This window comes from Styela clava, chromosome 15 (genome assembly GCF_964204865.1).
Source record: "Styela clava chromosome 15, kaStyClav1.hap1.2, whole genome shotgun sequence".
Lineage (NCBI taxonomy): Eukaryota > Metazoa > Chordata > Ascidiacea > Stolidobranchia > Styelidae > Styela > Styela clava.
This window is the reverse complement of record NC_135264.1, coordinates 17,841,422-17,867,615: the sequence shown is the minus strand read 5'-3', so window position 1 is coordinate 17,867,615 and position 26,194 is coordinate 17,841,422. Positions and strand designations below refer to the sequence as shown.

Below are 26,194 nucleotides of genomic sequence, written 5' to 3'. Positions count from 1 at the left end.
TCCATTTTTTTTAGTTTAGTACCGGTAACAAAATTATCGTAATGCAGTAATGTCTTTGCACTCAATGCACACAAAATTTAAACGTGCTCATTTTATGTGTTACGAATTTCTTGCTTAAATACATTAACATAAAATAGTGTTTTCCAATTTATAAGTGAAAATTTGGATTAATTATTTAAAATTAAATCAGTTAATGGTTTCTGGAAACCAATCTAAAACTTGAAATTGAATGAATTGTTGAAATAGAGCAGGAAAAAATACTAAAATTGGATGAACGTGCAGGAAACTATGCCAGAAACAAGACCAAATCAGGAGTTTTGGTTCAAAAGTTCACAGAAGGATATAAGTTTTGAAGAACTTTATCAAGTTGGATCTGAAATTGGAAGGTGAATTTGATTTTACTTGTTGATATAGTCTGGTGCTATTATAGCCTACACTGCTCATTTAGTACTTTCATGTCTCATGTTTAAACTGTTCAAATATTAATCGACGGTTTGGTTCATCATGCCAAGCGTTAGAGATGCGCTTGTCACCACACTCTCCGTTGGTTTGCAGGTGCCGCCGTGGGTGGTTCATGTAACCGCTGGTCGGTTATGGTTTCCTCCACCATCATGTATCTGATACAAGTAATTAGTTAACTTAACCCATACCGATATGACTAAGTCGCCTTATCTGCGTTCCCTCTTTACCATCGAATGTATATGTAAATCCTACCCTACCAAATATACTAGTAGCTATACCACAATGCTCTTAGCTGGAGCCTATTGGCTAATTAGAGAGTATCTTGTCATGTTTTTGTTACCATGTCGCAGCATAAGAACACGCATGTAGTACTTCTATATCTTATGTATAAACATCATTCAAAGTTTTGAACTCATGTAAACATGAAAATCACTGATGCATGACTGGACGGAATCATTTTTTATTCTGTCCATCAGGCCTGAATGCTTTTTTCTTGAATTAAAAAATGAAATGTGTTAATTATACTGGTTGTCTAAAGCAGGGGTGTGCAACATTCGGTCACAACTCGGCCCGCCAAGCCATTTAGTGTGGTCGATATCAACACTCCGATTTTTTCTCATCAAGTTCAAAATCCTAATCCGACAAGGTATGTTAACAGCTGATATTAACAAACTATGCAAGGAATCGAAAATGTTTAAGAACTAAAATTTCGCATTTTGGGGATTTTTTATTTGCGTGTAAAAACATTCTTTGGGTGGCCCAGCTAGTTTTCTGAATTTGGTTTTATGGCCCAAGGACAAAAAATGTTGCACACCCCTGGTCTTAATCTTTATTTTGAGAGATAACTAGACTGATATTTTATGAAAAAAAAAAAAATTTCTAGGGGGGCAACATCAATCGTACACAAATGCAAGCAAAAAGGAACTGGGAAGGCTTATGCTGTTAAAATGATCCCGAAAAGTGTAAGAAAATTATTGCTTTGTTTATGTTTATTGTTGCTAACTAAAGCTGTCATACAAGTTTCAAGATACAAATTGAGACGTTTATTTCATCCTGCAAGAATCAATGTAAAACAATAAAAATATATAAAAATAACAAAACAAAAAACGGAAAAACGCAAAAGACTTGGTGAGCCATCCAGTCAGCGACACCTTAGGTCTGAGTCAAGTCGAGTTTATTCCAAACTACAATCCCTTATTTGTGTTAAGTCAATGCACAGGGGCGTAGCCAGACATCTTCAAGGGGGGTGTGGGATCAGTTAGCCAGGTATTTGTTTTCGGAAGCATAGACTTGTTGGTGAAAGAAGCCGTAACCGGCCAGCGGTTACTTGAACCACCCAACGACAGCGAGGAGTCCAGCAATCCTCTCGCACATATCTACCCCGCATGGGATTCGAACCTGCGATCCCACGAAGGGTAATCAGAGATTCCTACCGCTTTAGCACGATGCGCTTGTGTCTGCTGAAAATACTATTATAGTTTTTAGGAAATCGAACAAATTTAAACAAGCTTAAACAAACTTTTCTCGATCCAGATTGAGAAGAAAATCGTCGGAGCTGAGGTTGGAATTCTACTCACATTGAAACATCCAAACATTGTGAGTTGTTTTTTGCAAGTTTACCCTGAATATGGCTCTGTGCAATCACTGGTCACTCAGCACTGCTACCTGGCCTAGAAACTGTTCTACTTGTTTCATATTCAGCATTTTGATTTAATATATTAGATGTCCATAAAGTCTTGAAAATTTTTAAAAATTGCAAAGGGAATTTATCGATACAATATATTGTTTTGGCACTCACAGATGTATTAAATGAAGTGAAAATACTCGAACAATTACCGATTAAAAATAACAAACCTGAATAAGATATATATATTGAGAACTGACTTCAAAACAAAATTGAAATTGTAAAGGAACCATACGGACACCCTGTATTTATCCCATCTAAGAACCAATTAAAATTACCGATTAGCCTAGATTAGTTTATTGCAATTTTATGAGACAGGAAATCAATAACTACTGTAACTAAACAAAACCTCAAGAAAAAATGACCAATTAGTTTTTTGATTTATACCCTAATTCTTGGAAAAACAACTGAAAATGGCAAATAGGTTACAAAATCACAATAACGAATTTAACGTTTGCAACCATGCTTAAAAAAGTATATGAAAGAGTTTCACAACAAATTTCAATTGTTACTCAAGTCACCATTTGCATTGTTCTGATTGGCCAATGTTACGGAAATAAAACAAGGAAATCAGTGCTTGAGGAAAACATCTCTTCTTTAACAAAAATCTTTGACCTTCAGATCAAACTCAAGGACATATTTGAGACGCCCGAACATATTTATCTTATCCTGGAGTTGGTGACTGGAGGGGAGTTATTCGATAGGTAGGTTTGTGGTAGAGTATGCTTGTGTGTGAGTCAAATATTTTTGAACCAAATATTGTGTCAAAATCAGGAATGTTACTCAATCAGAGGTGCAGATAATTGATGAGTAGGGCTTAGCAGTCATTATGGTCTTGTGTGGCGCTTCAGAAGTATGTGTACCAATATGGAGGAAACTAATCTTGTTCGTCTATTTTACATCAAGTTTTTGTAAAGCGACTGAAACCTAAGTTATTTAAAGGGACTAAAAAAGGAAAATCGGAATAAATTTATTGCCTAACCCTAACCTGGTACACATTCTACGGGAGTACTGTCTTGTGTATCTTCCTGGTCTGTGTTTACGTTATATTTCCAATCTGTTTCTATAAAGTGAGTTTGGTTATATCTGTGCGGATAGCATTTGGAACACGGCATATTAATAGCACCTATAGATTATTATTACCGGTACTTTATTCAAATTTCTCCTAACTCAAAGAGTGTTTCTCCAAAATAAGGCTTCCCACGGAACTTTGTAATAGGATTTGGGATAGATTTCGTAAACTAAATTGAAATATTTTTAGAATCGTAGAACGTGGATACTACAGTGAACTGGACGCCGCTCATGTTGTGAGACAAGCATTAGAAGCTGTAGCTGTAAGTTGGAATTGATTATTAAATTGAATATCTCCACATATAGCACTGTTATTGCTACGCAAGAGATCATGTGTATTACAACCAATCACAGACTGTTATTTCTGTCATAACGTACCAAGTGCTCCTCCACGTGTGTACGCTCTTAACATGCACTTATAGTGCGATCAGATTTATGAGCTTAATATCCGACCCCTCAGTTTGCAAAAGTTGGTTATTAAAGTCTTGTTTGGATTAAAAGGTTTGAAAGAACGTTACACAAAGCATCATTATTTTGGAAGATTGTCAGCTTTGCTAGTATTAATAGCTTCCACTGTATTAGCGTTCGTCCATCTTTATTTTGCTGCTTGTTTGGCATCCAACAAAGTTGTTTGAAAAAGTTTATTTTTGTAACTTGTCAAGTTCCCTAGCATTAAATGCATTTGTTGAATCAACGTTCTTCTATCTTTCTGTTTATCTAAACATTATTGAATATTTCATGAGTGGTTCAACGTGCATGAACAGAAAAGTTTGTAAACTATAGATAATTTAGGTTGAGCAAAATCTATGTCTTAGGACTTTCAGTGAAATGACCACAAAATATCTAAGAGCTACAGAAAATAATATAGAACAGGAGGCAAGGTTTTTGGACAATGGGGCGAACATTTTGACCACCTAGACTGGCCATATAAGTGTGTCGTAAAAAGTTACATGTAATAAACAATATTTACAGTTTTACAAAAGCAAAAGTGGAAAACAATAAGCCTCGTCCTCAAACTAAATCTAATCGCAATCTCAACAAATTCCTTGAACTATTTTTTAGCTAAAATATCAAAATTTGGTTTTAGTGTGGTTGTCGAAGCATCAGGCGGGCCAAATTGAATTACCTAATGGGCTGGATTTGGCCCGCGGATCGTAGTTTGCCCAAATTGACGTGAGACCTGAAGTAGTTTGAGAAGTAACTAAGTTCGCATAATTCGAATGACATCATTTTTTGTTAAATTTATAAGGAAATCGTTAATGTTATAATTTTATAACAAGATCAAAAAATCCAGTAGTCCTTATGCTTAACCCTCATGGGATTTAAACTCATGTCAAACTGATCAGAAACGCAACGTGTCGACACATATTCAGAATAGTAAATTATTCAAGAGCTTCGTGCATTGACACCATCGTTCTATACAGTTCTAGTGGATTATGGGTTTTCTCAGAAATGAGTTTCCTTTACTTCTGAGTGAGTGCCTGTAACTTTGCTTAGAGATGAGTCTCTTTTACTTCTGAGTGAGTGCCCGTAACTTTGCTCAAAATGATTCTCCTTTACTTCTGAGTGAGTGCCCATAACTTTGCTTAGAGATGAGTCTCCTTTACTTCTGAGTGAGTGCCCGTAACTTTCCTCATAAATGAGTCTTCTTTACTTCTGAATGAGTGCCCATAACTTTGCTCAGAGATGAGTCTCCTTTACTTGTGAGTGAGTGCCCATAACTTTGCTTAGAGATGAGTCTCTTTTACTTCTGAGTGAGTGCCCATAACTTTGCTTAGAGATGAGTCTCATTTACTTCTGAGTGAGTGCCCGTAACTTTCCTCATAAATGAGTCTTCTTTACTTCTGAGTGAGTGCCCATAACTTTGCTCATAGATGAGTCTTCTTTACCTCTGAGTGAGTGCCCGTAACTTTGCTCAGAAATGAGTCTCCTTTGCTTCTGAGTGAGTGCGCCTAACTTTGCTCAGAGATGAGTCTCCTTTACTTCTGAGTGAGTGCCCGTAACTTTGCTCAGAGATGAGTCTTCTTTACTTCTGAGTGAGTGCCCGTAACTTTGCTCAGAGATGAGTCTCCTTTACTTCTGAGTGAGTGCCCGTAACTTTGCTCAGAAATGAGTCTCCTTTACTTCTGAGTGAGTGCCCGTAACTTTGCTCAGAGATGAGTCTTCTTTACTTCTGAGTGAGTGCCCGTAACTTTGCTCAGAGATGAGTCTCCTTCACTTCTGAGGGAGTGCCCATAACTTTGCTTAGAAATGAGTCTCCTTTGCTTCTGAGTGAGTGCCCGTAACTTTGCTCAGAAATGAGTCTCCTTTACTTCTGAGTGAGTGCCCGTAACTTTGCTCAGAGATGAGTCTCATTTACTTCTGAGTGAGTGCCCGTAACTTTGCTCAAAAGTATTCTTCTTTACTTCTGAGTGAGTGCCCGTAACTTTGCTCAGAGATGAGTCTCCTTTACTTCTGAGTGAGTGCCTGTAACTTTACTCAGAGATGAGTCTTCTTAACTTCTGAGTGAGTGCTTTGAGTGAATCCAACATGTAAATCCTAAGGATTTTATCAGCTTTCCTCTCCCATGTAAGGAAATGAGCTTTTACTAAACACCCAATCAACACATAATAAATAGGCAATATTCAATTGTTTGAACATTAATTGGCACCATGGATGGGGGGGAATAATAATAACCCTAATTTAGATCTGAAATAGACAGGTCAAGATCAATAATCTATATTGATTTCCAATTAATTATTATAAATAAGTATGAATCAGACAGGAGCTCTTTAATTAGGAATCAATGAGAATATTAGGGAAAAAAGTCCATAGCAAATTAAAAAATTATGGCATGGCTTTGGAGTGAAAAATTTGAATGCCGAAATGCCCTGAATTTCTGCGAATAATTTTAACTCTAATAAGTCCATGAGAATTTAGGAAATTTTTTGTTAAAACTTGGAAAAAAAAATTTGGGAGGATAAATTCTCAATGAAATAAAAGTCGTAGCTGAGCACTGAATGTCGGCTTTTAACTTGATTTATTATTGTTCGTGTTTACAATGTTTCATGCACGACGAAAATAAATTATCTGAATCCGACAATTTTAAATTGATTGGTTTTTGAGATTAAAGCAGTTCTCACAACTCCCAACAACAATTACGTATCAATCCATATAGTTCAAAAGATCCATATACCTCCTCGCAGCTCAATATGGAATCCTATTAAACACCAAATTGATTGAATTTAATTGACAACGTTTCAATCAATTCAACCTTCTTATTTGTTGATTATGTGTTATTCAAATACTGAGATCAGAATGTCAATTAGTATTGATTTTCTTCTGAAACTGACATTTTATTTCTCATATTATTGACGAGGGCTTGATTTTGGATTTCTTTCAAGTAGTCCGTATTTTATTTTTTCACCATCTTGTAAATACGCTTTTTACAAACAATATTAAAGACGAGAATATCGGTCAGAGACCGAAGACTTATCGATCGAAAGTTAGGGGATCCCTCAAAACAGCGCTCTTACTCCATAGTGACACCTTGTGTCCCATCACTAATTAATTAATGACTCGCTAATTATACGACATAATTCGCCCAAAATCAATAGGCTTCTGGTCCGAGATAAGATGAATGCACGTGTAAAATCTGGAGCAGATTCAATCTCGCTTTTGTGAGATATCGCGTGCATCTAACAGACAGACAGACAAATACCTATCAACATACTTACCGATTAAAATCGATAAGTAACAATGGTATTTCAGGGTGAAGGGGAAAAACCAATACTGGTTTTCGCAGATATCACAGTTTGAAAGACCTCGAGTTTAAGTTTGTGTCCACCATTTCACTCTACTAGAGCAAAGGTTCTCAAACATTCTGTGCTATGGTGCCCAAGAAGAGGTTGACTAATATTTACGAAGCCCTAAAATTAATTCATGAATCGTCTAGACCAGTGGCTTTCAACCCGTGTTCCGCACCTATTAGGTTTGCCATAAATATCGAACTTTCTACTCTTCAAAGATCATTTTGTATTGTCAGTATTAGGCTTGCTTTTATATAATATATATAAGATATAATATGATATTTAATATACCGTATTTGCTCGTTTTGTAGCCCGGGCCCATATTTTTTTCAACCAACTCACTAACCGGGCCCTTATTCAAACCGGCCCTTATTCAAGCACAGGCGCTTGTTATTTTCGATTGTTACAATAATTAATATATTGTTATTTCCAGTTCTCAAGTATGATTTAAACGAGAATAACGGAAATTTTGACTATTTCTTCTACCGGCGCATAAAATTCAACAGCGTTGTGACAAAAGCGCTTCTTATTTCCTATTGTTCTCTACCGCTGAAAAATCATCTATTACATCGGGCGGGTATTCAAGCACCGGCCCTTATTTATTTTTATGTGCTGTTCACGTGACGACTATTCAAACGGGCCCTTAATCAAGATCGGGCGGTAAAATGAGCATATACGGTAGATATATTATTTTATTAATTAAACAATCTTTTTTGAATAGGACCATTTAACTATTGCACAGGGATCCTCCCAGGGGCCTCTGTACTGTTTGATTAGGGTTTCGTTTCATTTCTCCAAAAATGTTGAAAACCACTGTTCCAGACCAGTATTTCCCAACCTATTGGTCGTGACCCAAAACTGGGTCGCCTGGAAATCTTCTTTGGTTGCTTGTTTTTCACACAAGCTTAGTAAGGTCTTAGTTTTATAATTTAGGCAACCGTAACGTTCATCCAATATTTGGTATTGAATATATCCTTGAGTTGCTTGAAAAAAATGTACCGGTAGATAACCACTGTTTTGTGGAAAAAGGTTATGTTTATGTCATTCTAATATTTATACATTTGATTTGCATATACCGGTATTTTTTTTTCTTTTACCGTTACTCTGATGAAGTGTGATTATTCGCTTTATACTAAAAGGTGACCCTCAAAAAAAACGGAACCCTGTCCCTTTGGAACATATTGTACGGATTCCGTATTTTTGGGTTACTATGTAGTTGCGTATGTTTTGCTATGAATATGCCCGTTACCAGGCACTCGATATTATCAACCTATCGTTTGTATAACAGTCTAATTTGCATATTAAACTATTTTAAAATTAATTTTGTCGAACTTATGCCTCCCTTATTGAAATTTTTTATTGACGTAATGATGAAGGATGTGTGTAACCGATGAAATATTTTATGACCTTGGAATTTTTAATGACCTTGGCAAGGTTACTCCCGATGGCTTGTTGTGTTAAGACTTGGACATGTATGGATGATTTTGGCAAGCTTACTCCCTACAGCTCATTGTGTTATTAAGACTTGGTCATACATGATTATGCTATTGTTGCATGTATTTCTATCTGTTATGTGATCTGGAATATTTTTAACTTAAATTTGTCTTCCACATTTCACTGAGTAATACTCACCACCACTCACTCATACATAAGAAGTTGTATTTTTGGAAGAACTGTAATCCTTCTGGTTTTACAGTAGAGGTAAGATCGGGCCCAAGAATTTTAGCCCGGCCCGACCCAGGCCCGTGGGTATTAAACCCGACCGAGCCCGAAGCAAATCCGAAATTCACCCGAAATTCTATATTTTATTCAAGAGTTCTTTGAGTTGACATTGCAAGAGTTTAGTACAGTACAGCCGAAACGCCACGTTTAAAAAAAAGTCAGCGATAGAGAAACCCGACCCGAACGTAATGATTGACATTTTAGGTCGGACTCGGGCTTCATAGCTTAGCTCTATTTTACAGTGTTTCGCCTTAGGTGGGCGCTGAGTTCCAACATAGTTTGATCCAACTATTCAACCCAGTGGTTTTAAACTTTTTTGGAAACGTTTCAGAGGGCAGTAACCTCCGTGCAATGGTTTAATTTAATTGGCTTTTATTGTCTGAATTGTACAAACTATAAAATATTATACAGCAAACATAATAGTGGCAGAATAAAATGATCTTTAAAGTGAAATGAAACATTTCAGAACCCCTATGCAATGGTTTTATTCTAGTTTTATTGCATGAATTGTAGAAATTTTTATAAAAGCGGATTCAATATTTGCGGTTTCAAATGAAATGATCTTTATAATACATGTATAGCAAAATAGACTCTTAAATTTGAATGTAAATTTGCAGTACCTGTAGACTTAACTGTCGGAACCGTATTGTGCAGAGGAACACTGACTGAACCAGTTCCCAGAAGCCAGAGCTGACCTTTTGACCTTATTCCTCAGGCCTAAATGTCTACAATTTTTAATGGGCATAACGTACACATTAACGATCATAAAATTTAGTTTTATTTAAAAGTAGCAATTTATTTATGTTTTTTTCTTTATTTTTCATTCTTGATTTTTAATAAAAAAATCATTATTTATTGACTGCAACAAAATGAACTTCATTATCGTCTGAGAAATTCAATAAATATTTGATTTCACATAATTTAGAAATTCCTGGCAGGTCAATGTGATTTGTACTGGTTATTGTAATACAATTACCAAGCATGGACGAGGATACGTTGTATTCAGAGGTAAGAAATAAAAAACAGTTGAGGTAATATACTGAACAGGGTTATCTGAGGTGAATTGAATATTAGAATACATTTGAAATTGTATATATTTACTGTTTTAAATCTTCCATTTTAGGAACAATATTTGAAAAATCTGTTATTTTGAGCAATTTAATTCTCACAGTATGACTAAAAAGACTTTGTTTAATTTATGAAAACTGGAAATTATATAGATCAAGCATAGAATCTGACAGTTTGTGTTTAAAAGGCGCTCACATGGATAAAAATACATAATGTTTTTGCTCTTGTCGCTGGTTAAATCTTTCATTTTTTTCCAGTGCAAAGCGATAGTCGCGTTCTTTTCTCTTGTCTTTTTCACTAAATAGACAAATGTGACCCAGCTATTTCAAAAAAGTAATTTCCTACATATTAAAGCAGTGTTTCTCGAACTTTTTAGACTGCGGTCCCCTGTTTGTGAATCTCGTTTTTGATGAACCCCCATCCTATGTCAATTTATGTGTCTAACAAACGAGAAAGTATGTTGTTTCCTTTGATGAAATAAAACTCATGAGTCTCAATTAATACATACTGACGTTAAATACCGGCAGGCTGGCGTAATTCAATAAGATTAAACTCCATTTGTGTATATTTCGAGACTCTTTTCGTATCGTTACGGACACCCTGTGCAGTCATCACGGATCCCCAGAGGTTCGCGTAGCCCAGTTTGGGAAACCCTGTACTAGAAGGCTCTTATACAGAGCCAGAGGGATACAGAGGGAAATATGCAAAAAAAAGAACCTGCAAAACCCCATTTCAAATTAAAAAATGAATTTCATCAGCTTTTAGATTCAAATTCTTCTTTTTGGCTGAATTTTACGCTCATTAATTATTCATAATGTTATGTTGTGCCAGATTTTTGTGGTTTTTACTGCTGAGGTGGTAAATATTTTCAATGACTTTTGAAGGTCAAACGGGGACATATCTTCTGAGTTTAAATGACCTTTGGAATTTGGAGGTTGTGTATGGGTAGTATGACCTTGACACAAAATTCAAAGAATACAATTCGTATCATTCAGTCAAGTGAAAATGTTATAAATTATTCTTAAAATGGAGAATTATTTTTGAGTCTATTTGATTTTCTTTCTATGTGGGGTTTCAAAACATGTTCCTTTTCATCTAAAGCATATGACCTTTGAAGGTTAAGCAAGGTCAGACTGTATAACCTTGTGGGAATCTGAAGGTCAAGGACTCATTGTAAAAGAGGGCTCAGCTTAGTGTCCAGACATTGGGTAGTCGAATTGAGAGCAAAGGCAGATCATTTTATAATATCCTAGTATTACTTAGTTGTGCTTATGCGAGACTAATTACTTTCACTTGCTTTCTGCTTTTGTGCTGGCTGATCGGTATGCGTATAATGCAAGGGTGAAGATAATTATTCTAAGTGGTTCAATAGTCTTGGTGCACAGTAACACAAATATATTTCTGTAACGTTTCATAGGCCTTCGTAACGTTTCATAGACTTCTGTAACGTTTCATAGACTTCTTCAGACAAGCGTAGCATGCCTATTACTTATATTCCAAAACAATTTTCTTTTCTTATAAACCCAGTAGCAGTCTACATACAGCTCAGTGGCTACCTATACAGAACCTCGTTCAAAGTAGGAGAATTTAAATGTGATAAATACTCACTTGTTTTACACATTACCAAGCCTGAGCTAAAATAAAATTTTCCAAGCCAGTACTTCAAAAGCGTACATAAAATTTTCCGCAAGACATCCCAGACAGACGAAATGTATATATTTGGACACGCATCACTGCATTAAAACCAAAATTAGTTCCGTATCTCATATATAATGCATCAGATGTCAAACGCATTTTATAATCTTGCCTTGATCAAATGCAACCCTTTTTATATAAAATTGAAAAAATAAATTTGTATTGTGGGGCGATGTATAATATTACTCCCCAAGAATCAGAACTCAAAGTCTAATACACTTTATTGAATAAATTTTGTAAATTAACGTGCTTTTATATACTTTGTTACATGATTGGTGCTTGTATGGCCTTGTAACCGCCAGTCTGAGTTTTATCAATGGCACAAAGCTTTCATTATGGATTATTTTTAGACTCTTACCCAAAGTAATGCTCGGCGTAAACATTCACAGAACACTATTCTTCTGAAGCACAAGACTACACTTAATATGAGCTCAGTTATTCATAACAACAAGTTTGTGGTTCATGGACATAGCTTTATTTGCACCAGAGGTTAGATATTAGGGGTTTTAACCCCGAGTCCATCCATTCCCATCTTACCTTGGGTGTAATTAAATTAGGTAGGGAATGCAGGTCCTTTTAAAAAAGTAATAGTTTCCTATATATATTGGTGGCAGTTTATACAGTCTTGTTCATACTAAAAAACACATAAAAGGCTAATAATTAGTAAAATATATTTAATAAACAACAATCTTCAGACTTGAACATGAATGTATTTGAGCTTGATTTTATCAGATAATAAATGTGAGTGTGCGAACGCACTCTGCTAATCTTTGCTGCAAAGAACATCATTTTCATGAATTTTTAATGTCAAAACGTTTCCTCAGCAGACTTGGTTCCTGGAAATTAAATGCATTTGGGAAAGAACCCCAAACATAGTGATGTAAGGAAGCTATAAAAATGTGATAATAATTCCATGTGATTTGGTATAACACAAGAATTTGTAGTCAAACCTCTACTTACAAGATTAATTTGCTCTGAAAGCTGCGCATTTACCCTATGAATGCCCAAATTTGTTCTAGGCATTACGTGCGTACGTACCTGCAGGAAACAAACAGGCCAATGGGATGACAAGAAGTTGCGTCAGCTATTTTTTTCTTTCCTTTCCTTTTGTTATTCGGACCAATATTTCTACGAAAAAACGTTTTGTAACTTAGAAATTTCATATTCGGGGGCTTTTGTTAGCAGAAGTTTGACTGTATTTCTAAACACCTCATTGTTTTTATAGAACTATAGAGCCATGTTTAAAGTGATGTACCAGTAAACATTTCAAAAAATTAAATCTTCCATAAATCATATAAATACCAACTTGCATAAAATAAGGTCTTATCATAGTAAAATTGTTGAACCAGAAAGAGGTCCTACTATTTTAAATAATTGATGGAAATAAATTATCTTGAATGTTTCGGATAATTGAACCATGAAATGTGGAAATTAGGAAGAATTATTTCAATTATGCGGAAGGATTTTTGAGAAAAGAATTCAAGGCTTTGATTTAAGTGAAGCTTTTCACAGGCAGGAAGTAATACATACAGAGCTATTATAATTGTTGGTACTCCCAAAGTATGTGGACCAAGATGGCGGACACCAGAACGTAGTATGTGTACCAGGTTAGGGTTTGGCCATAATTTTAGGTAGGCCTACAAATACTACTCGAGTCACTTGGCTAGTCCCTGAACTCGTAATAGACATAAAATAAGGAAAATTGGAATAAAATTATGGCCTAACCCTAACCTGGTATGCATACTACGTTCCGGTGTTCGCCATCTTGGTTCACATACTACGGGAGTACCTAGTTGTTCTCAATCACAATCCAAGCCTTTCAGTGTGGCCCTTGGCAACACTCAGATTTCTCCCCCTCAAGCATAAAATCTGACAGTTCGTGTTCAGAAAGGCACTGACATGGATAAAAAACATTTTTACTCTTGTCCTTGCGTTAAAATCTTTTCGCCACTTTGCCTGGTGGATTCAGTATGTAAGGTTAAGTGACAGCCGCATTCTCTCCTTGTGGGGATCGTCTTTTATGTAAATTACTTGATGTTTAATCAGTAAATAATGCCTGATGTATGTCAATGTTCTTAAGATGGGCTTAAAGTCCAAGATTGTATCTGAATTTTTTATCTGTTTATCCCAGGGGAGAGGATAGAGATAAAATGGCTTGATTATTAGTGGACTAGAGCATAATGCTATTTAACACAATGTTTTTTCTTTGAAAGTTAAAACTTAAAATGTCTAGGTCAGTAGTTCTCAAACTTTTTAACAATAGGCTATAGCTAGTAAGGTGAAGATATGTTTTATTCAAAAAATTCGTGGGTGAATCTGTAAACAATAAAGAAATGTAAATGTCCAAAATAAGACACAGAAATTTAATAAATATTTTTATTTTTAATTAGCCTCATGCCCGTTTCAAAAATTGTCTAAGCCCCATTTGTGGGGCGAGCCTGACCGTTTGAGAACCACTGGGTTAGGTGATGCTAATTTATTACATATCTGGGTGAGTGCCTGAACTTGAAACACGGTTGTAAGTCTTCATTACAATTTATCCATCTTATAAACTTTGCTTTCCCCCTAAGTTAGCTTTGAAATTGTAGAGCATAATAATATGACAAGACCAAAAATCAATTTTATATCAAATTCTTAATTTGAAAAAACGGCAGGCTTATACGTTCTAAGATGACTTCTTTAAACAGGATTTTATTTGTTTACTGAACCGTGACAAAAATTTCCAAGTGCTTGTTCTAAATATTATGACACAATAATCAATATATTGACTTTCACTCGGTGTGAATGGTTTATGATGAAATAATAAAGATATTGAATTGAAATTTATTCTCAATGGAATTGTTTTGTTACACAATAATAACACATTATGACATAACAAAGGAATCCAATTTGCTGAGATTAAGCTATTTCAATTCAGCATATTAGTATGTTTCAAATCTATAAGCGGGAGAAAAAAGCCGCTATAAGACATCGAACAGGGGTCTCGAACAAAGTTACGAGCGACTACTAATATGCCAAGAGCGACTGTAACTATATAATATTTTGTTGATGTAGTATAGTCCTTTACTCCCATCAAGTGGTAAGTACGATCAAAGTCTGCAATAATTTGTCACGGTTGCTAATATGCGATAAAGACCTTCATCGATTTTTTTGTCAAAATATCGTGAATTATTGATGGAGGCGTGAATTAAACATGAGATTCCAGAAATCCACGTATCTTGGCAAGGAACAAGGAAAGACAGGTTGTTTGTATTGAAAACTTTATGGCAAAGGTTGTTAGTGCCTTGGACACTACTATGTTCGAGTCAAAAGTCTTAAGTTTGAGACCATCACCTTGTCCATGGGATAATAAATTTGGTTTGGTAAAATCTTTCAATTTTTGGACAGAGATGTATCTCCTTTACTTCTGAGTGAGTGACTGTGACCTTGCTTTAAAATCAAATTTCATTAATCCAATCATTGTTTTCCTATTTTCCAGTATATCCATGACAACAACATCGTACACAGAGACTTGAAGCCTGAAAACCTTTTGTACTCGGACGAAACTGACAATGCTGCACTTATGGTAAGTTAAGTTATCTAAAGGATTATGGAAAGGTGATGTGACGATTCAATCACTTTTTGACCATTGTCCAGTTACCATCCTAAGTTGGATATGGAAATAGTCAATAGCAGAGTAGTATTGCGGCCCACCCTTCAAACTGTTCCATCTGGTGAACTCGTGTCTGCTGAAAATACGACTACAATTCTTATGGATATAAATTTACGATGAAAATAACGTCATAATGACCCTTATTATTATTGTTACTTTATGCTACTTATTATCACATAAAGAGTCAGCATAGCTGTCCATGAAAATTTTAAAAAATTGTTTTTAAAAGTTTGTCTCTCACAGGTGTATTACTAAATAAGGTAAAAATACTTAGTAATTGGATAATTACTGATTAAAAAACAACAAACTTGGTTATTAAGGTATATTGAGAAATGACTTCATACCAAAATAAAATTGTAAGGGGGCTTTATGGACACCCTGTATATTGAGAACTGACTTCATACCAGAATTAAAATTGTAAGGAGGCTTTATGGACACCCTATATTTTTAAAATGTTGTCAAATGTTGCCTTTTGTTCTCTTGAAACCCTTGAAATTTGACTCCACAGGAATCCACCCAAATAGGCCAGGTTTTGCCAGTATGAGGTTTGCTTTTTCTTATATAGGGCGTTCATAAAGTCTTAAAATATTTTAAAATTGCAAATGGAATTTATTGATACCATATATTGTTTTGGCCCTCACAGATGTATTAAATAAAGTAAAAAAATTTGAACGATTACTGATTAAAAACAATAAACTTGGTTATGATATATTAATAACTGACTTCACAACTAAATTTAAATTGTAAAGGGACTTTATGGACACACTGTATAATGTGCCAGCAGGCTGATTAGCGTTATACATACAAAACTGGTAAAAATAATACAACTTCTGCCAACCTTTCCAATGTCTATATAAAGAGCTCAAAACGAGAGGTCATAAGCTTCACCATGAACTTCGAGTCAGATAGTTTTGTTTAAAACCAATGTAGCCAGAGATGTCAATAAACCCTGTATATTTTCAGGTTGCGGATTTTGGACTTTCAAAAATCAATCAAAACAATTTACAATTGAAGACAGTCTGTGGAACTCCGGGATACGTCGCTCCAGAAGTTTTGCTCGGGAAGAAATATGGAAGTGCAGTTGATATGTGGGCCATTGGTGTCATCACCTATATATTGTGAGTATTTCAGGGGGGAAGACGTGTAAAAAGTGATTTATAATTTTCTTTCAATGGAATTTCAAAGCGAGCAAGTAACTCTTTAAAGTAGGATTTAGGATAGTTGATAAGATCAATTACTCATTTGCTAGGCTAATCTCCTGTTTGATCAGCAGCCTGGAAGTTAAATTACGATCTCCCACAGGCTTTATCTGATCTTCATAAGAAATTTGGGAAAGAATAAATTAAATTTCAACAGTAAAATGAGAAAAAAAAGTCAATAAAAACACAAACATCATCTGTATGTGTAGGTGAGGCAGCAATTCAAATCTTTTTATATTTTAAATTTATGCTAGGCTTTGTGGTTATGAACCATTCTACGATGAGAGAGGTGACAAGGCTATGTTTCGAAAGGTATTGAAAGGAGAATTTGAATTTGATTCACCCAATTGGGATGAAATTTCTGGAAATGCAAAAGATCTGGTAAGTAGCTAAGCGTGAGGAATACATTCGCCACCTCACCTCTGATCATCCTGTGTGGGTGCGCAAGTCCGAATCCCATGCAGGGCCAGTTAGAGGTGTGAGAGGGCTGCTGCACTCCCTGCCGCTGCAGGGTGGTTCATGATCCACTGGTTGGGTCCGGAGACCCCGTTCTCTGAGAATAGTTACGAACAACCATTGAAATTCTGATTACAGAATTGAATAATTTTTCAAAGAGAAGTTTATCAAAGGAAATTTATTATCTAGTAGCAAGTCCATGGTAAGTATGCGATTAGTTAGCCAGTGAAGTATTTATGAACTTGATAGTGAAGGAGCCATAACAACCACCGGTCACATGAACCACCCCACGGTAGCGAGAAGTCCAGCAATCTTCTTGTACATAATTGTTTCCAACAGGATTCGAACCTGCAACCTCAAACAGGGTAAGCAGAGGTGCGATGGCAAGCGCATTCCTAACGCTTAGCATGGTGTGCCACACCTATCTCCACTTATTATATATGTTTAGCTGGGAATGAGTCAAATATAGCATGAGTCACTAAATTACTTTTTATTAAATAAAAAATTTTTATAATATAAATTATAAATTAATTAAATTACTTATAAATAACAACAATGCATATTTTGACCAGATTCGAAGACTGATCGTCTTGGAACCTTCAGAGCGCTTGACTGCAAGACAGGCTTTGAAGCATCCTTGGGTCATGGGTGAAGCTGCAAACTATGAGCATATGGAGACGACCGTCACAAGATTAAAAACATTCAACGCCAAAAGAAAGTTGAAGGTAAAATTTATTACATTTGGATTTTGGTGATAGAAAAGTTGCAAATTCGCTCAAAGCAAAGTCCCAAGCCCTCAACTTAAAGTGGAAAGAGTACTGATAAGAGTTGCAAGTTTGCTCAAAGCCAGGTCCCGAGCCCTCAAAAGTATCGACCTGGACTGGTAACCGGTTGAGAGGCCATGGTTCACCATATATTTAGGCATTATTATAACTTTCCTCTCCTCCAGGATAAATATATAAATCCTATCCTAAATTATGGAAATTTATCTGTTTTTCAGGCTGTCTTCAACGTTGTGGCAGCATCGAATCGCATGAGTGCACGCAGCCCGAGCACTTCGACAGAAGAACCAGTGAAGCTTACTGATGAATGATTATGACATCACAGAGGGAACTGACTATTACATCATAAACATCTATGACTCACAATGCTCTATAGATATGATGTAACAATGGTAGCAGAAGACAGTATTAGATTTTAGCCTTTTTAGCGTAGAGTTTTATTGTATCATGTACATTTGTGTTTTTTATCCTTTTTATCACTTGAGGGAGCAAGAACTTATTTTAGGGCTCTATATCACTTTCTTTAATCTGCACTACTTTATTTTTTGGGATGACTAAGGACCAAAATGAAATTTACTTATTTTAAATCTTTATCATGTTATCGCCCGCAATCGACCTGGAAAAAATTCCGTCCAACTCGAGCTTTTTTGATTTACGAGCTGTTGAATGTGACTTGTAATATTTTACTGACATTTGTTTTAGACAAACTACCAGACTTCAAACTTTTTGCAGGTGCTCCCGAAGTATGTGTACCAGGTTGGGCGCCATCTTGGTACACATACTTCCGGAGCTCCCTTTTGCCTTATGGTGAATATGACCTCTCGTTTTTGAACATTCAGAAAGTTATTATTTTGATCAGTTGTACGTCTATTACAAAAATCAGCCTGGTAGCACAAGATATAACAACCAATTTTTAGGGGACAATTTAGGCCTTCACTGTTTTGACAATTTCTTTTGTAATATTTAGTGCAGGGGTTTCTAAGCTTTTTTCAGGACGACCCCAAAGATAACTTTCAAGTGTCCAGTGCGACCCCAGGTCAATATATATATTTTTCATGAAACTTTAAAGCTTCTTTCACTGGACTTTTGAGTTTGGTCATGTGGTGGTATTAAGTAAAATAAGCTGGAACCAAAATATGATGTCACAATAAGCACCTACATTTTCTATAGCATAAGCATAGAGCAATGCATATGGGCCTGTTTTACAGTGAGCCATGGTACAAACAGCTGAATTTAAAACACAGTTTGTCAAATCTAAGATGTTTTGCACATCCATCCTTGACCATACCTCAGCGATCCGACCTACTTATCACTCCGACCCAATTTGGGGTCGCGACCCCTGGTTTGGGAACCCCTGATTTAGTGACTAGTCTGCAATTCGTTTGGTCTCTACACATTTGTAAAAAATATCAGTGTGATAGTTATTGAGATTTTTTGTAATATCATGTCATTATCTGTAGTAAATAGGTTACTGTTATGTCACTATAGCAATTGTTATGTATTTTTTGTCACAATAGCAAGGATAAATTTTACCTCAAATTTAGGAGGGGGCTTCCCCATCATATCTAATATGCACACAATAGCATGACAGAAGCTGAACTAAACCTCCACAATTTTGTCACTTGCAAATTTATGAGCAAATAATTTTGATTTTTTCAACCAAAATGTCCATGGGCTCAAAAACAATGGTGCTTGCAAATTCTTTCGCGATACGAGGAAAATAAGGATTTTTTTAAATGTCCAGAAACATCGAGTAACTTAGATGTTTTGTATCACACTTCAACAACTCTTATTCTGTAATGTTTTGACTGACATGGGCATGTAGATATAAGTAAAATGTTCATGGACGTAATAAGGTGTAGCATGAAACTTCTCTAGACAATCTGTGTAAAATTAACTTTTGGAAGAAACATATGATTCAAATCTATTGCAAAACACATATTTATTCCGCTTTAGTTGACAAAAGACAAGCAGTTAGAACAATGATAAGAAAAGTTCATTCATATGGTCCAAGAGGTTCTATCATGGGAAATTCATAAAATTTTGTTACTTTCATTTATATATATGTTACATTATTATGGTATGTCATTTTGCACAACTGTAAATTTGAGTGGTATCAAAGACAGCAAAAGATGTGCCACCCTTCCCAACAGCGGCAGTCGCAATAAGCTTAAGCCATGTTCTGATTGAATATTTCAGTGTATGCGCAAAATACTGCTTAGTAAAGCTTTGTTATAAGTTTAGCTCGAACCATAAAATCTCAATGAACAAACAGTCCCCCCTTGCCGTTTTCAGAATTTCATAAAACTTCATTTGAACAATTTCGCCATCTTGCTAATATTGTTTGGTGCACATTTTGGAATACTTATCGTAATTACTTTTAATTGAATAATTTGACAGCTTTATAAAATGAAAACAAGAGTTTAATTTGGCTCGAACTTCTGACTTATAAAACTCTAAAATACACCTTCACAAGTTTAAATTTTGATTTCAGTATATTTGAAGTTACAACACCAACTCTAGCTTTGTTTAAATTAATAGAAATGTTCTCACATCAGTGGTGTTTGCAACACTTCTATCTTCTTTCCAATCTTAGTTGAGAGCTTGGTGTCTTTGAAAGCTGTATAAAAAAATGCATGTGTACCATCTATAATTACAAAAGGCTAGAATTTTGGTTTGCCTTGAATTCAGATTTTTTACCAAAATGTTCACATTTTTATTATTTATTTGTGTGATATTTCTTCAATAAAAGTTTCGTCCAGAGTGCTGTCTGTTTTGTAATATGGAAGGTTTTGGGGTACAAACTAGTTCTAAGATGTGAAACTCGACCCGAAATTCGAGTCGAGCCTGAAATGTTAATCATCACGTTCGGGTTGGGTCCGACTTCTCCATCGCTCCATCGACTTTTTTTTTCAAATAAATATATGTTTATAAAATATATATACTAAAACTATGTGTGGATACTAAACTAAGGAATACTTGTTATGAAACACATACTGCACTAAATGCTTGCAATGACAATCCAAAAAATTCTTAAATAAAATATGAAATTTCAGGTTTGCTTCGGGCCTGCAAATCCAGTTAATTAGTCAGGTTTAATACCCACAGGTTGGAATTTTTGGGCCCAATCTTACCTCTAGCACAAGCCCTATTCCAACCTTATTCAGGGTGTGTGTGTGTGGGGGGGGGGGGGGGGGGAGAAAATATGGGTTGAATTACTGGTGAATAATGATTAAATTTATCCTAATAGAAGAAGGTTCGCACAGCAAAACATAGTAACACAGAAGTCAATGTAACATTATGATGTTATATCTCGCAAAAAATTTAGGGAGGATTAGTGATGCTACATTTATAACTCAAACCAAATCATGCCCTTATTCGAAAAAAAGCAATGAAATAAAATTGAGCAATTCAAAAAAATGTCATTTCACCACCATTCCAAGCGCTTTTCGCCAAGTTACTGACAACGCAGCGGTCCTGCTACATATCGTAATAATAGTTCAACAGTTCCAGATGCCTGAACCCAAAGATTCGTTTATTGCGGCGTGATTAAAATAATTTATTTTTTCATTAACCTCTCCCGGTATGTAGAATCGCCGGTATGCTGTTTTTTGCGATACATGATTGGTCAGAGTTGGAATGTTTTATAGTCGGAGTTGGAAAGTTTTTTAGTCGGAGTTGGAATGTTTCTCAAACTGTTTGAAACTCACTTTTTTAAATATTGTGTATTATCTTTATTTGCCCATATTCTCATAATATACTATCACAAAATTTTTGGGTAGAATACCGATATTCATGAATTTCGATGTAAATTCTTTGTTTGGCACATGTTTGACGAAATATTATTTATTACCTGTTCCCGACATACATTTTTTGTAAAACTTGTTTTGAGATGAATTCACAATATGTTTATTTAATATATATAACACTCAACACTGAGTATTCAAGAGATTACCATTTTGCAGAGTTTTAACACGGACACGATATAAAATTAAAAGCACAATTAAATTAACTAAGCTTCACAAATATCGCATCCCGGGGTCAGTATTGATAATATTGTGCGCTTAAAATTGGGACCGTAATTTGCTAACTGCGATATAAATCCTACACAGAAGATAAAATTAAATTATTTGTGTTGTGAATTCACTCCTTAATAGCCGTCTTCAACATCTTCGCTGATGTGAACTCGCAATTCTGCCTAAAATATAAAAACCAAACTACAATGTCCACCGTTGCGTGAGAATCAATATTTAATAGTGAATAAAAATGCACCAACATTAACTAGAATGTCAGCCGCCGAAAACATCGCGGTGCCAAAAAATTTACTGCTGGATTCGTTTATAACAAAATCAAGTGGACGGTCGCTACGCTACCTGCGTGCGGAATCACGAGAGAAAGTTTTGGACATGGTAAAAATCTGACGCTCGTTTGATGTACGATGCATGCAGGAGGTGGACGTTGCGCCGGACGAATTCGTCCGGCACGCTACCCCGACCACTTTAATCCATTGAGTAGTTTAAATCCCACATCATTAACTTATCCCCCCTAGCGAGAGTCTATTTTTATCAGTTTTATGGTCCGTGTTCACCCAACCGTGGAACCGTTTTCTCCTGAAGTTTACTTCAATGGACCTTTCCCCGAGCATCGACTTCCTTGTTTACTTCGTGACATTGGCCAATCAGCAAATTGCAAAAAGTGACATAACAATGTTCCCTTTTCGCATCCGCTCAGACACTTTTCTCACTCAGACAGATTTTCAAGCGTGGTCGTAAACATTACCTCGTTTTCGCATTTTTGAACTCTATTCGTTAGTTTTCAGTTGTGTTTCGGAAACTTAAATATACATCAGATAATTCAATGATCACTCTGTCTTCCTAGGAGTTTTGATTTAATTGCAGTAATAAAAAATCAGTGTATAAATAGGTATGATAGACTAGGCTAAAATTCTTTACCGGTACTTTAAAAAACAGATTGTTGTATGCGATGAATCATAATGATGGTTTGAAACACATGCCCCATTGTACAGAGACCAACTCGCAAAAGCACTCCTAAAATAGCCCCGAAAATTTTGCAATGGTAAAGTATAGAAAGAATTTTTCGGGAGTCAAAGGTCGGGGAAAGGTCCATAACTTTGTTTCATTCTGTATGCCCATATTTATTCTTACCACTTGAGTCACTACCGAGCAGTTGAGTTTCCTTTTTAGCTGGTTTGTCAAAGTGCCGGCAGTATGGAATTTTTCTGTGTTTCAGGTTATTATTATAGTGTTTTAATGCCGTTAATCCGTGTAATTCTTGTTGTAGACTGTTAGTAGTACTACAAGTTAACTGTTTCCAAAGTTTGGCATAGCTCTGTTCACTGGTTATCTTGTATTTAACGTTTCCGTAACTAGTGCTAGTGCTTCCGTAACTAATATTGGCGCGGCGGTGTGGCTCAACGGGCTAAGCGTTAGGAATACGCTCTAACCACTCTGCGTGGGTTCGCAGGTTCGAATCCCATGCAGGGATGGTTATGTGCGAGAGGATTGCTGGACTCCTCGCCGTCGTTGGGTGGTTCACGTAACCGCTGGTCGGTTACGGCTTCCTCCACCACCAAGTCCATGCTTCCGAAAACAAACAATACAGTAAATCTAATCCCATACCTGACTTGGAATGGTAACCGGACGAGAGGCCGTGGTTCGCCATATGAATAAGCCGTCTTATCGGCTTTCCTCTCCCCCGGGATAAATATGTAAATCCTATCCTATCCTAGTCCATTTTCTTTGTTACTTTCCTGTGTTATATCCGTATTTCTATATGTATTGCAATGTATACTCGGTGTTTGTCGATAATATAGGATTGGTGTTGTATCTTTATTGTCATGCTAGTTATTCTTATGTATTTCTAGGTATGTTTTGCCTGGTTTTTTTATATTCTATTACGGGTCTTACTACTTACTGAATACAGCGCGAAACACTGCAAAAAGCGCAAAACAGAGGGAAACAGCGCAAAACAGGAGACGCAGTCATTACCACCTCCTGCCCAAGAAAGAACCACAGCGCCTCTCGCCATGGTTTTATGGCGCTATTGCCTGGCATGTGCAGCAATATGTCGCACAACCTGAATCCGCTACACACACACACATACTATTTTCAGGTTGTGCGCCACCTTGGTGCACATACTTCTGGAGGTCCCTTTTTACCTAACCCTAACCCTAAAGCCAACCATATCCATATGGAAAATGTTCTAAATTATGGTACCCAAAATGTGTCACCAGCAGGGGCAGACCTGCCATTAAAGCATTACTGGCTTCATACGTTGGTTTGTGTTTTTAATTTTCTGCCGTGGTACTCCAACTCAAAACAAGGTGCCCCGAACTCATTGCAAAAAAATTTTCCGCTTCACACTGTTTCCCTCTGTTTTGCGCTGTTTCCCCACTGTTTCGCGCTCTTTGCGGTGTTTCGCGCTGTATTCAGTAAGTAGTAAGACCGTTCTATTACAGGTCAATAGTTCATGACTGTGACGTCATAGACCAATTCCTATTTGTGTTCTGTATGTATCTGTATGGTATTCTGTACCGTATTTTTATTTGTCCATTGTATTTCTAATTGAAGTATTTGGTTGTTTTGAGATCTTACAAGTGTATAATTAATCTAGTTAGTTAAATTAGTTACTCTGCTGTATTTGGAACCGCGAAAAGATTATTTTGTGATCGACATCTATTACAACTTCAGTGTCTGATAAGCTGGCAGAAAGAACCTGAGTGGTGATATCAATTTTGGTACGCCACGATATTAATATTGAAATATATTTGGCGGACCGGCACCGGTCCGCTGACCGGCGGTTGAAAACCACTGAGCAAAACAGAATATTCTAGTGATATATAGTAATATGAGATAAGAGTCACTTCAAGAATTCTTGAATTTCATTGAGGCCCCTTTAACAAACATATGATGCCTGGGTCCCATGGCAACCAGGTATTCAGTACTTTAAAGTAATATAAATGCAATTTCATCAAGGGTGATTGCTAAAATGCGCTTCTGATCATATTCCTTAACCCTTTCCATGCGATTTTTATTAAATAATCGTATTTGCTATGCCGATTTTATGCATTTGTACCCCCACAACTAATCGATCGACTAACGAAAAACTAATGATCCTCTGCTGCCCACTGACGGCTCGTTGGAAAGCTTATTTAACCCTGCTAAAACGCTTGCAATTGGCGATTAAAAAAAAAAGTTTTTTTTATTAAAAGTGGTGGTCTAAGTCACAAACCGGATAGAAAAAAGGCATTTTTTTTTCTTGGGAGTTGAAACTTCAAATCGTGATATAAAATAGAAATATTCGCTAAATCCTTTACTGTTACCGCTTCGTGGTTGGCAAACAATAGCATAATATTGCTGTAGCAATTTCGTGATCTAACTCAAAATACTTTGGTAGATGGAAGGGATAATATGGGTTCTATTACCAACCAAAAAACACCGAAATTTGCATAAATTTCGAAAACACTCCCTCGTTCCGCCGCCAATAAAATTCCCGTCGTAAACGAAAGCGAGATTTACCGTCGCTTATGTTAACCTCGAAGAAGACTTCTTATCAATAAACTAAAACCCGGAAAAACTAGACCAACAGTTTGCGACCGATTGCTAAATAAAACAGTGGAGTACATCATTGTACCGCTGCAATCTAGCGGCTTTTGTCGTTGGTACGTATACGTGCCCACCGCACGGAAAGGGTTAATTCCCAAATACACATCTATCTTGGAAATATCCATTCCTAAAGTAAGTTTCTTACCTTTTAATAGCAAGGCGGATGATACCTCGTTTCCATGGTAACCAGGTATTCTGTTAACAGGGGAAATTGTCAAAATGCACTTCTGATCATATGCTTTACTTCATACACATCGGTTTACTTATCTTGAAAATATCTTTTCCTAAAGTAATGTTGCCATGGAAACGAGGCATCATTCGTATTTCTATTAAAGCAAAAGGGTGCTCCCGAAGTATGCGAACCAAGATGGCGGACATCGGAACGTAACATGGGTAACAGGTTAGGGTTAGGCAGGGATGGCCGATACCGAATAGTTCACTATTTCGAATACATTCGAAATTATTTTTTTCGAATATGAAATTTCGAATACTTCGAAATTAAAATTCACTAATTGAAGCTTATCTAAATGTATGTAGGAACTTCCATACAATAAGCAATGGAATAACCGCTATCTACAAGTTACAACCTAGTTATATTATCAGGCATTTCATATTTGCAGATTATTGCAGTATATATTTTATATACCTTGAGTGATGTTAACAGAATTAAATTAATACGGCAAAAGTGGTATCGTGGATGGATTTGAATATTTGCGCAACACAAAATCATCCTAGTAAAACGCCCATACTTTTAAATACCAACCATTATCCAAATTATTTGCCAAAAAGCGGGATAAAGTATTAGTTATTTTTCCGACTTGTGACAATTTTTTCGTGAGTACAAAAATTAATTATATTCGGAAACTTCATCACACATTTTAAGTCCACAGATCACCGTTGTATTTTGTAAATACGAAAATAGGAATCAAAAATTAATATTAATCGCGAGTTTGCCACACAATTTATGTCCACAGATTGCCGTGATATTGT

The 26,194-nt window shown here is 36.1% G+C and overlaps 1 protein-coding gene across 1 annotated transcript; it reads left to right on the top strand.

Annotated features, from left to right (window-relative positions):
* The first annotated feature begins 132 nt into the window (after positions 1–132).
* On the top strand, positions 133–20,342 carry LOC120334047 (calcium/calmodulin-dependent protein kinase type IV-like). The gene is made up of 10 exons (XM_039401502.2): positions 133–386; positions 1,346–1,424; positions 1,996–2,058; positions 2,768–2,850; positions 3,408–3,480; positions 14,969–15,055; positions 16,106–16,260; positions 16,596–16,722; positions 17,370–17,522; positions 17,798–20,342. Exons 1-10 carry the CDS (start codon positions 271–273, stop codon positions 17,888–17,890), a joined length of 1,029 nt encoding a protein of 342 aa, XP_039257436.2. The 5' UTR covers positions 133–270; the 3' UTR covers positions 17,891–20,342.
* Positions 20,343–26,194: the final 5,852 nt, after the last annotated feature.

Bases quoted from the DNA above. Each gene is read 5' to 3' on its own strand.
- LOC120334047 (XM_039401502.2), top strand. From the start codon at position 271: ATGAACGTGCAGGAAACTATGCCAGAAACAAGACCAAATCAGGAGTTT. The intron at 1,425-1,995 runs GTAAGAAAATTA...TTCTCGATCCAG, and splicing joins TTAAAATGATCCCGAAAAGT to ATTGAGAAGAAAATCGTCGG. The intron at 16,261-16,595 runs GTGAGTATTTCA...AATTTATGCTAG, and splicing joins GGTGTCATCACCTATATATT to GCTTTGTGGTTATGAACCAT.